General features: G+C 38.8%; 1 protein-coding gene across 2 annotated transcripts in view; it reads right to left on the reverse strand.

Annotated features, from left to right (window-relative positions):
- MTMR2 (myotubularin related protein 2) overlaps nucleotides 1–13,148 on the reverse strand; it is a 90,627-nt gene that overhangs the window by 15,595 nt on the left and 61,884 nt on the right. Inside the window, exons 10-12 of one of the 2 annotated variants that reach the window (XM_045297770.1) lie at nucleotides 12,960–13,148; nucleotides 7,586–7,771; nucleotides 2,547–2,753 (exon numbers count right to left, since the gene is read on the reverse strand). In XM_045297770.1, coding sequence (XP_045153705.1) covers nucleotides 2,547–2,753; nucleotides 7,586–7,771; nucleotides 12,960–13,148 — 582 coding nt within the window. The remainder of the gene's footprint in view (nucleotides 1–2,546; nucleotides 2,754–7,585; nucleotides 7,772–12,959) is intronic. The other variant, XM_045297771.1, reaches the window with a different exon arrangement.

Here is a 13,148-nt window from a genome sequence, read left to right on the forward strand (position 1 = left end):
ATGATGATGGCAACATATGTACAAATATGCTTGATACAACTGATGTCTGGAATATTATATGAGCGGTTCGGAGCCCCCAATAAGATTACTTTTAAAATTAAAAACAAAACAAAAACTGAAAGCCTCAATTACCTGAAAAAGTTACTAAATAAATTCTTCTCCTCCTACCTGAGTGTGGCTCAAATTTCTTCATAAACAGTGAAACCCTGAGAAAGTGTAATCTGTGCAAAGTGGACAGCTGTTAGAGAAGAAAAACTTTCCTTCCACCAAATTTTCCACCAAAACAAGTGAATCAAAGTGACTGGTGTGGACCCTGTCAAAGGCAAGAATGGTGGAAGACCAGAAAAAACAAGGCGGTCCCACTGAGTTCTGCTTCTCGGAGGGTTCAATACACTTTATCTACCAGCACATATATAACAGACTGGGAGGGAGAAGCAGATAGGAAAAGTTAGCTGTCATTTAAAAAGTAGTCTTTATTTGAAAAATATGCAAAAAGGTATCACTTCTCACTAAACTTTACTTTGGATGAAGTAATACTTATATTAACATATAATAAATTTATTGTTTAAATTGACAAATAATTTTCTTTCATTTAATTTCTAATATGAAATTATAGCTATCTTCTACATAAACTAAGTTCTTTAACGTTGTCAACAATGGGGTACTGAAACCCAAAAGTTTAGTCACTGCCCTGCATTAATCACAAGAATATGCCCCTCTCGATTGAAACTCCTCGAAGCGCTAAAATTCTGCTTTCAGATAACAAGCAGGAAAAAAAATTCAATAAATGGAGTTAGTCATTTATAAGTCCAAGCATCTTCACACAGTGCGAAATGTATAATTTGGGCTACAGTTATATGAAAACGTATAGCCTTGACATTTTTCTTTGAAGTAAGAATGTTTTTACTTAAATGGTCTTTCATAGTACACTTTACAATGAACTGAAAAAATATGAGCCCACTGAATAAATAGCCCAGATGCCTAATGTGATTTAACAGTACCAGTTCAATCAAGATCAACTTTAAATGTCTGTACCTTTCAGTTCTGTACCTATTGCTGGCTAGTATACCCTGGTACCTAAATAGATACTGAAGATTAACATTAGAGACAGCAGGTAGGCAAAACATCTTTCATAGAGTCTTTCAGCCCATCTGTGAAGATGCCTGCCCAGAAACCAAGTCTGTTGATGACTTGAGGCCTCTGACAATGCAGCTCCCCTGCAGACAGGGTCTAAGTGTACTCCTCCCCCATACCCAGTCTCACCATGGTCGTTTTCAGCCACACACGGCTTGCTCTCTCTGTTCCTCTTGTCTAGGAACCAATATTCTCACTCGTTGCTTTTTGCTATGATCACAACTAGCATACAAGAGGGCTTGAAAAAGTTCCTTTTCTATTAATGCCATTTTCCCATGAGCCTTTGAAGCCCTTTTATGGGCAGCACAGGTGAAGCTCATGACTGACAAGGGGACTGTTCCCAAGTTCTGATTCCATTTAGTGTTTTATTCTCTACTGAGCTTGGCAGAAGCACAGCAGAATATCATTTGATCATTTATATAACTAAAAGCTCCATGAATCCCAACTATGATATACGGCAAATACAAAAAGGCAGTATTGTTTAAGTAGGAGGTTAAGAAACTGTCATTAGTTCTGATACTACATTTGTAGGAAGCTATAAACAAAGTCCAAAAGAACAACTGGGGAGTTGAGGAGGCTAGCCTGACAGAGACATGACTGAAGAAACTAGTTATCTTCAAGGACTGAAGAATGCAGCTAAGAAGGGTTAGGAGTGGCTTTCAGATATTTGAAGGGATATCATAATTTTTTCTTCTGACCGTCTTCTGAAGCGAGTCTCAGACAACAGAAAGCAAAAGTCAAGTCTCCATCAGCAGAAAGTAGACTGTCAACTCTTGAGGTTTGATAACAATACTAATATGGAAATAAATTTTGAGCCTAAAGAGGGTTCAAAATTTTGTCATTTTCATAAAACTATCTGTAAACATTTACACAGATATACAATCACACAGTTTTAGTATTTTAAGACATCTAATAGAAAAAGAGTGCATTTAAATCCCAACTCTGAGTGAAACTTTCCGTTTCACTCTATTTCTTTTGGTACAGCCTAATAATTTTAGACCTTGATCCTGATGAGCAATGCTATTCTGTATGGCTCCTTTAAATTCAGAACAGGAAACAAGCCACGCTCAACTTCTTATAAGCCTACAGGAAAACTAAAAATGCCTTGTAATTCCAGTACTTCCCTACCAATCTGAAGTGTCACAGGTGAAAGTACCCATCAAAATCACTCTGTGACTGCTGTTCTTTCACACAAGAGTGTGTCAGAAGATGGACAAACTGCAGCCCCAGCTCCAAACTGCAGAGTCACACCAGAATTTCTTAACGCTTTCTAAAAACAGAGCAAAAAGCTCGAGAGAGTTAGCCTCCAAGAATAAAAGCTCAGTTTATAGATAAACTTCTAACGAACAAAAAGTGTAAATTGTGCATGCCTTATGTGATACGCATGCGATACATCAAGGTTCTTTACTTACTAGTTGGAATCGATGTCCGAAGCTTAGCCATTCCTTCTCCACAAGGACTTCAAATCCTCGAATGGTTCTATAGTACCCATCCAGCATGAGCATGGCCAGGGACGTTAGCTGAGCTGTGCGGTCCCAACCATCACTGCAATGGACGACCACAGATGTCTTCCCTGATTCCACCTTGTCAGCAATCCTAAGAGCCCCTGCAAGAATAAGCTGGAAAAAAGACTTGTTAATGAGATTTTTAAAGAATTAAACGTGCTCCTTCAAATTGTACTAACAGAGACTTGCTAGAGATAATCATCTCAGTAACCTGAGAAGAATAATCAATTGTTCCTTCCTATAAATAATTCTTATAAATGTTAGGTAATAAATCTTAGTTTTAAAACTAGAAAAACCTCATATGCATGTAAGCAGACCTTTATTACATTGAACAATGAAATATCCAAATGAAAAGTACCTTCAGGTACTAAAGAAATAAACAGTATGAGGAAGATATATGAAGGACTAGGTTCTAGTCCAGTATCATATATTTAAATAAAAGAATTGCTATGCCAACTGATGGTCTATTATTTAACACAATATTTAATCAAATTAGAATATGTACCTGAAAGCAAGAAAATTGGATCTCTTTCTAAAATTGATGGAGAGGAGGGTGTGTAATGCCGGGTAAGGCTTAATCAAGAGCAATGTACCCAAGAGGAAATACTGACAGCCAAATGGAGGATGAGCATGATAATGGGATAGGAGGAAGGTGAAAGGAAACAGAGGAAAGAAATAGCAGGCAAAAGCTATGTATAGAGGTATAGCTACAGGCATATATTTATGTAATTATATTAATTTATGATGAAAGGGATAGAGGCCAATGTACATATATTTATATGATAAGTATTAAGATAGCAGATAGACTTTGGTTCTCTAATCAAGGCCTCCCTAAACACAAGAACACTTTGTTCTGATAACCTAGCACTCTTGGATCCTCCCTTCCGGACACAATTGCTGAAGACAAAATGGATACATAAGCAAATGTGGTGAAGAGAGTGGATGGTGCCCAGCTATCAAAAGATATAGCATCTGGGGTCTTAAAGGCTTGAGGTCAAACAAGCAGCCATCTAGCAGGGAAGCAAATAAGCCTACATGGAAGAAGCAAACCAACCTGTGTGATCATGAGGTGTTGATGGGATCAAGCAAGAGGTATCAAAAGACCCCAAACAAACAACTAAATCAATGCGAAAGAGGGGTGAGAGTGGAAACTCAAAGCCCATCTATAGATAACTGGATATCCTCCCACAGAAGTAGCATAAGGAAGGGATGATTCAATCAAGGTGTAGTATAGCACCGACAAATAACACATCATTCCTCGAGTTCCTGAATACTTCTTCCCCCTACTACCATGACCCAGTTCAAACTTACAAATTTGGAAAAACCAGAGAACACACATTGGTACAGATAAGAGATCTCGACACAGGGAATTCAGGATAGATAAATGCCTCAGGAACAGTAGTGGGAGTAGCAATATCAAGAGGACAGGGGGATTGTCAGGGAGGGGAAAGGGTAAGAAGAGGAGAACCCATCACAAGATTGGATATATAGTTCCCTCCCACCTCCCCGCAAAGGGACAAATAATGGAAATGTGGGTGAAAGGAGACAAAGGACAGTGTAAGTTTTGAAATAACAATATATAATTGATCAAGGATACAGGAGGGTGGGAGTGTGGGGGAGAGGGGGGGAAAAGGAGGAGCTTATGTCAAGGGCTCAAGCAGAACATGTCTTGCAAATGATGACGGCAACATATGTACAAATATGTTTGACACAATTAATGTATGGAATGTTACAAGCACTGTAAGAGCCCCCAATAAAATGATGGGGGGGAGGGGAACACAATAAAAACAAAACAAAATAAATTAGATCTCTTCTAATATACTATATAGCATTTATTTATAATTTTGACTATAAACAGTCAAGATTTTTATATGTGCCAGAGCACAGCAAGCACTGTTTAAATCTTTAAATTAAGTTACTTTCTGTGGCGATAGCGTTAATGAATATGGCCTCTCTAGCCGTGGTCCCCCTATGTGATGTATTCTAAATTCTAGCCTCTTTGCCTGCCATTATACTCCTGTTTTGGAGGGAGTTCTTGGTTATGCTAATGGACAAGATTAAGGTGGGATGTGTTGGGTCTCCCCACCTTAATTGTAGTCACTACCCTTTGTTTCCTTGAGAGTACAGTCTACTGAAAGAAAAAAAAACATCTCCAAAGCCCTTTCTCTGTGTAAAAGCCACTTCAGAAACAAGAACACAGGAAAAGGAGAGCTACCAACAGAGCATGTTTGAGGTCTGTTTGAAATGGCAGAAGCTAACAACAGAGGCAATAGAGACTGCGACACAGACAGCTTATGACAGAGCAACGGAGCCAGGCCAAGAACGGAGACAGAGGTAAGGAGACCATGAGACAGCACAAGAACAATGCTGAGACTGTGAGGCTCTAAGCCAGAACATCAGGCTGGCTTGCTGGCCCACAAAGGCAGAGGCCAAGGAACCAAGTTGCTGAGAGGCTGAGAACTTGAGAGACACTTGGCTACTGGTTGAGAAGAGGCGTTGCTGAGGACCGTGGATTGGATCTTTACTGTTTACTGATCCTGACTTGTGGTAACCTGTCCACTTCCCTAATCAACCCTATTGTTTTGTTTTGTCCGCCAATTCTGTCTGGCCATTGCAACGGGTTACTCAACTCAGTAGAGAAATACAGTGCCATGGGAGGAGCAGCTGGAGTTAAAATAAGGTCAAAGAAAAGATAGAGGGTGAAGGCATGCCTGACCTCCACCGCATTAAGGAAGCTCAAAAAGGTCAGCTATGGCCCTGCACTGTTTTGCACTGTGATATGGTATGAATAAATATTCTCATGAGATTTGTATATTATCAGGTCAATTTACTGAAGAATTAAAATAACTTTAGTTTATTTCTTAAGTATGTAGAGACACTGCAAAATAGTTTTCTGTGAAATTGATCTTCACATAAAACCAAACAGATGCCTCCCGGGCCCTGAAAAGTATAATAATTTTTAAAATGGGGAGAACAGCCTCATTTTTCTCTGCAATGGCTGGATCAGCCTTAATGAACAGTGTGGTTCCACAAACATGAGTCAGGGCGAAGGAAAACAGACTCGTAGGCTGAGAGACTGCCAAGGCCACTTCATTGGGATCCTCACTGCAAATGTACTCCAGGAATGCGTAACTCTGATGCCATCTCAATCTTGACTATGCACTAGGCAGCCATGAACAACAACAAAACAATGGGCCCCATTCTCCAGCGATATTTTCACTATTTCACCTAAGTTCCACCAATCATTCAAATGAATACTCAAACCTAAGAATCCGCAAACAGAAGATTTAGAAGAGCTGAAAAGTCAAGGCTGAACCGGGAGCGAGTTTATCCAAAATCATCACTGTAAGTAATTCGTTCATTAAATAACCACTTTGGAGTAGCTTACCATGTGACAGGCATTGCTTTCAGTATGGAAGGAGACAGGCATAAAGCCTGCTTAATTAAGATGCATTCAACTCTGGGGACCAACCATATGCACACAAACCAGGGAATATACAGTATGCCAGACGACAGTGAATCACAATGGTCCACACTCAATACAGAAGAGGGCTGGCAGAACTGTGTTGTACAGAGAGGCTGGGAAAGGACTTCTCTGAGGTGGTGATACTTGAGCGGGAGATCTGAGGAAAGTGGATCGACAGCAATTATGTTATTTTCAAATACAGTATTAATTAGTTTTATATTTGTTCACCAAATATTTTAAGAGAGGGGTCATATGAACATGCTCTCAAACTGAAAAATTCCTAAACTTTTCTATGTTCAAAGGTATAGATAAAGAACAATAATAAACCATCTATCATTGTAAATCTCTTTAGTTCTGTTTTGCCTTCTCTTCAATTTTGATTTTAGAGATATTAATGTGAGTTTAAGTCTACTCCTTCTTAACATGAAATATTGCAGTCCTCATTTCAGATTATTAATGTTCATATACCATCAGTACAAACATGGTTACATTAATATAAATTTGGTTATAGCATAAGTCTGTATTTTGGTAAGTGATATTAACATAACAAGTTATGATGATGAAATTCAGATCATATATGTATGATTGATATATATATATATATCACTCTATTAACTGAAGGAATCCTAGTTAGTGACCTAGTGGATAAAGCATTAGGCTGCTAACCTCCAGGTCAACAGTTCAAATCCACCAGATGAGGCTGTGTCTGCTCTTGTGAAGACTTAACAGTCTCAGAAATCCTACATGGGGTCATTATGAGCTGGAATTGACTCAATGGCAATGTTTAGTTTTTATATTAACTGGAAAAATAGTTTGGTGCTTCAAACATACTAGCAGGCTAGGCAAATTAGTATTTTCATCCAGACTTCCAGATTGTCTTCACATTTTAATGGTCTAATTTATTCAACTACTCCAACTCATTTCCCTGATAAGAATGCCCTAATGTGGTCAAAAGGCCAAGAAGTGATCATGCAATGGGTTTGTATTTTGTGACTGCGATTTATACAGACAATACTACCCAAGCTCCTGAAGAGGGCATCAAAGAAATGTGATTGATCCATCCTTGATTTTCATAGGTGACATTATACTTTAATTGCAACATAAAAACATTTAAATGAAGTGCAGGATCATGCCTGAATAAGGGGGGTTGGGGCGTGGCACACCATGAAGAGTTCACAGGAAATGGGCACGGCTGTGGTCTAGAAAGACTTCAAAATGGAAGAGATGAACTAAGAAATGGGATCTGAAGAACAGGAAGGAAGCAAGTAAGATGGGAAACAGCAGGAAAGAAAGTACAACAGAGCCAAATGTAAATATCAAAAGTTAGAATTAGTCCTCATTTTCAGGGCATTATCATTTTCTCATTATCTCATACATCATCAACCTTCATGTTGACCGTAACTGTAGACAACACGTAAATACAAAGCAGAGAAAGTGTTCCCATTTGATTTTCTATATAGAAACAGTAACACATACCCACCTTAATGTGCTCTAGCCAGTGAGTAGATTCCAAGTTAGACAACCAGTGAGTCTCCTCAATGTTGGGGTACACAATCTCTTTGAGCTTTCGCAGTGATTCTCTCATAACGTGAATGTTGTGGATATCCAAGAAAACTAGTTCTGCATTTTGATAGGCATCTTCACTTTCATAACCTCCACCTTTTGCCTGGAAAAAGGCACATATCTCAGGAAATAATGCAGGCGCATCCACTGTATGATCATTTACACGTGGACATCATAAAAGACCCAGGTGCACAAAAATGAGACATAAAATGGTGATTTAAAAAAAAGCCTGAGGTCTGTAACTTAACGAAGGCTGAGGTTCAAACCTATCCAGTTACAGAATGGAAGATATACCTAGGTTCACTGAAGATGACAGCTAAGAAAACCCTGTGCGTCGCTCTACTCTAACACATGGCGTCCTCAGGAACTGCAATCAACTGCATGGCAACGGCCACCCCAAGAACAAGGCAACCTAGCACGATTACACACTTCTAACACGGGATGTATACTTCTGTGCTGACTTCCTTACATGGATGTATTAAAATGACAAAGGCTACCACTGAGTAAAGATGGGACCAATTTAACTTCAAAAATGAAATATTTGCAACAGTTAGAAAATATCAAATATGTTCAAATGCATTGGTTCCTAACAATACTTTAAAAATTTTGTCATCTTCTAGGGATAACAGGGAGTACATTTTTTAATTGGGAAATTCATAAATCAGGGGAAAGAATCAAGCATTTATCCCATTTTCCTTACATCCTATTTTTTCTTTCATTGGTTAATGAAAATATAGATAAAATGAAGTGCCTCTTTATAGAAAGAGGTTATAGAAAGAGTTCAGCTATTAGCTTCAGCGGGCGATCATGAAATAAGAGTATCACGATTTTTTCAGCCTTCTCAACGAATACAGCTGTTAATATTCCAAAAGGGAAACTCAACTAGGCATTTCAGATGTGCCTCCTGATATATCAACTATACCAGCCACAAGAACCAAATTTCTGATTAAGTTAATTTTTACTCTAGTAACCCTATGAGACAGAACTGAACTGCTCTATAGGGTTTACAAAGCTACACTTTTTATAGAAGCAAACGCCACATCTTTCTCCTGCAGAATGGCTGCTGGATTCAAACCACTAAACTTCTGGTTATCAGCTAAGCACTTAATCAGTGCACCACAAGGGCTCCTTTGTGCCACCCATGTTGTTGTTAGGTTCTGGCTCATAGCAATCCTATACACAACCTAGACTGCAGAACCTACAGTCTTGCCCAGAATTGAACCAAATTACAAATGATGCTCTGGATTTATCTGTTAAATTTGAAGGAAGTACAGAGGATAGAAGAAAGGTAACCATATCACGAACATGTGATTAGCAAAATTCAGACGATAGGATACTGTACAAATAAAAATTACCATGAAGAAAGAGAGAGGAAGGGAATACTCAACAACAGAATCTAGGGGTGTGCACTATGGCACTGAATATATAAAGATAAATAAAGGAAAGAGCACCTTGAAAGTAGGCAGTGGTTACTTTCAGTGGGCTACAAAGTCATTTTGATAAAGGGTGGTGACTAGCAGTTTTAACCTTGGATGTGGGCATGAAGTCAAAAGAACATTCGTTATGCATAATGCTTTGTTATTAAAAATGTCTTAATACAGGGGTACACACTTTTTTTAAAACAAGGATGCATACTTATGCAAATTAACAATGAAGAGATATCCGTAGTGAAATATGTTTGTGAATAATTTCTTTCAAAGAAGGTTGTAGAATACAACATTTCACTACAGGTCATTTTCTTTTTTTATTTATTTTCTGGACCACACTCGTTTTTAATTCCATTAGTGAGTAAATAACAAGCTTTGAATTTGCCATTTCTTGATATACTGCAATAAATATGGCAAATTACGCTAAAATCCAGAACAGAATAGATAAGCTTCTTTCTTCCTCTTTGGTATCCCGAACTACAAAGTTTTAAGGCGCAATAAACCTAATAATCATCTCCTCCAGTGTGTTATAATAGCAACTCCTTGCTGACCCAAGATCTGGTGCTTACTCTCTCAACCAACTGGAATATCGCCTTCAACAGACATCCACACAGCCCTCTCGGAGTGTTCCGTAGCTGTCACAGAACACTTCCATGAACATGCTTTAGTTCTCCCTCCACGGGCATCCTGACTGGGTCTGAAAAGTGTCTCTTTGTTTCCAAGTCAAATGTCCACAGGGTGGGGGGAAAGGGTCTCCAGCATCACGACCAAAAAGAGTCAACTAAAGTCAGCAGCAGCCATGTTTTTCCTCCACAACCAGCTCACACTTTCTCTCCTTTTATCCAACTCACTGGCTGGTGATCTTGCTTTTAGGCATTCTGAAACTGCCTGCGCTCATTTCTCTCTGGTCATTTGCCAGTATGTTCCACCACCTGAACAATGTCCTCGGCCAAATTCCCCACCTCTGCCATGGCATCAGGAGCTCTGTCCAAGCTGAGAGAGAGTGTATTCCTACATCACCTGACATATTCTCAGGCGCACAAGCCATGGTAAACACATATGTAACAGGATATAAGGTCGTTTTCTACTCTCTATTCCTCTCTCCCTGAAAACAATACTAAAGCTCATTCCTGTTCATTCACACGGTACTGTAAATCTTAGGGAGGAAAACTAACAATTACTGGAAAAATACAAACTAACCGTGGGCAATGTGCTTTACACACACATTATGCCCTGTAACTAAAGCATTAAACTGATAATGGTTTAGAATGCCACATCCCTCCCAGGTCCTATAAGGAGGAATATTTACAATTTAATAGGGAAAGTCTGCATTGCCCAATGATTTGAAAAAGCTAAGCAGGATGAAAGTAACTAGGTAAATGCTCTGAAATTTAATTAAAAGAACAATCATCCAATATTGTTGATAATAGCAATAACATCACAACCAATCTAAATATCCAACAATGGTGGCTTTGATTAGTGAATGAATAATTTATGTTGTAGATGAGTACTTACTGACCTTATGGCATGTAGTATGAATTAAAAAGAGGAAGTTAAAATGATGCCACTTTTGTTACAAATTTATGTGTATGCATACACACAAATCTGGAAGTGTAACAAGATTCAAAGGGGTTTCTCTCAGCTATAGGGCTTTCACTGGAATGCTTAAAACGTTTTCTTCTTCAATGCATAAGTATGAGCAAAGGGGCTTCTAAACGTTCATGGAAAATGAAACTAAAATGGCAGTTAAAAGACAATATAAACATTGCTTAGTGGTGGTAAAAACAAAGATATGTTTTTCAAAATGTTATTCTTTTTTGTTTTGCTAGACAGTATCAAGTTAATCCAAATTTCTAGGCACAATGCAAATATCTATTCTACAGCAGAAATCAGAAATATTACTATAGTTAACTACAAGTTCTTCAAAGACTGAAGAATTCATACAGATGGGAAGAAGTCAGTAGTGACTTGTCAGTGAGAACACTGTTTTGCTATTCTTACTCATTAGTACTGTGCAAACACAAGCTCAAGTCATTATTGCATTTGGAGAAGGGAGAAATATACGAATAATTAGGAATAATTTGATGTGTCACTAAGCACATGGCTAAGGGGTCCTGATGGGACAGTGGTTGCAGTGGTTTGAAGCTCCCAGCTGCTCCATGAAAAAGGATGTGGCAGTCTCTTTCTGTCAAGATTTACATTATTAAATATATTCATTTATAATGAAAGGGATTGAGGTCAACATCCATATATTTATATGTTAAAGTATTAAGATAGCAGATGGACTTTGGGTCTCTACTAAAGGCCTCCCTAAACTAAGGTGACCAGACGTCCAGATTTTTAACAATTTTTCCTGCGTCCCTTGGCATTTTAAACAAGTCCCGATTTTTGGAAAGCATTCACAACAAGCTAGGGTATACGGTTTTCAGCTGCCATGTGGCTATTTTGCCAGGATATGAGTTTTATCAATGGTGTCCCACTTTACCAATGTTAAAATCTGGTCACCTAACCTTAAACACAAGAACGCTTTGTTCTAATAACCAGGCACTCTTTGATACTCACCTTCCCAACAAGATCACTGAAGACCAAATGGGTACATAAGCAAACGTGGTGAAGAAAGTGGACAGTGCCCAGCTATCAAGAGATACAGCATCTGGGGTTGTAAAGGTCTTAAAGCTAAATAAGTGGCCATCTACCCGGGAAGCAAATAAGCCCACATGGAAGAAGCACACTAGCCTGTGTGATCATGAGGTGTCAACAGGATCAGTATCCAGAATCAAAAGATCCAAAATAAACAATTATATCGATGTTAAAGAGGAGGGTTGGAATGGAAACCCAAAAGTCCATCTGTAGACAATTGGGCAGCCCCCCCCCATAAAGGGTTACATGGAAGTGATAATTCAACCAGGGTGCAGTACAGCACTGACAAAACACACATCATTCCTCTAGTTCCTGAATGCTTCCTCCCCCACACTACAATGACACAGTTCTACCTATAAATCCGGCTAGACGAGAGTACACACATTGGTACAGATAAGAGCTCTCAACACATGGAATTCAGGACAGATAAACCCCTCAGGAACAGTAGTGATAACATGAGGTAAAGGGGTGGTGGGGGCGTGGGAGGGAGAGAGGGAAGGGGGAGAAAAGGTAAACCCATCACAAAGTTGGATGTATAGCCCATGCCATAGGGGGATGAATATTAGAAATGTGGATGAAGAGTGACAATGGACAGTGAAAGACATGAAATAAGAACAAAAATATATAACTGATCAAAGAATCATGAGGAGGAGAGGGTGGAGGAGGGAGGGGAAATAAGAGGAGCTTTTTGACACCAAGGGCTCAAGTAGAAAGGAAATGTTCTGGAAATGTTGATGGCAACATATGTACAAGTGTGCTTAATACAACTGAATGACGGATTGTCAGAATATTTGTAAAAGCCCTCCAATAAATGATAAAAATAAATTCAAAAATAAATAAAAGATTTACAGCCTTATAAACTTTATGGGGCAGTTCTAATCCATCCAACAGGGTTGCTATGAGTTGGAATGAATTCTACAGCATTAGGTTTGGATTTAGGTATGTTTATATTATGTAACAGTTTGTATTAGATAATTTTTTGCTCCTAAAACAACCTTGACAATTATTGCTATTTAGAGTTTTTTAATGAGCGATTAACATCTAAATGGACTGAATAACTAATGAAGTCACAAAACCATCCAATAGGAAAGCTAGGATTAGAACCTACATCTTTATCCTTCGAAAGCCTGAGCTCTTTCCATTACACTGTGGCCCCAGCCAAGCTCAACTGATTCATGAAACTTGTCACTGCAAGCTTAATTACTGAAAGTGAGACAATCTCACCTTATTGGCAACAGCATTAACACTGGGCCGGGCATCAAATATGAAGATTTTATGAGATTGGGCATTGGAATCCATGATAGCTTGAAGGTACTTTTCATCTTCTTTACTGCGCTTCCCACTTACTCCCACCATAGGCTGGCTACATCGAGTGATTGTGGCTTGACTTTCAGGATGAATCCATGATAAAAC

Source organism: Echinops telfairi, unplaced genomic scaffold, assembly GCF_000313985.2.
Source record: "Echinops telfairi isolate 266 unplaced genomic scaffold, ASM31398v2 ScPeMD7_7421;HRSCAF=8459, whole genome shotgun sequence".
NCBI lineage: Eukaryota > Metazoa > Chordata > Mammalia > Afrosoricida > Tenrecidae > Echinops > Echinops telfairi.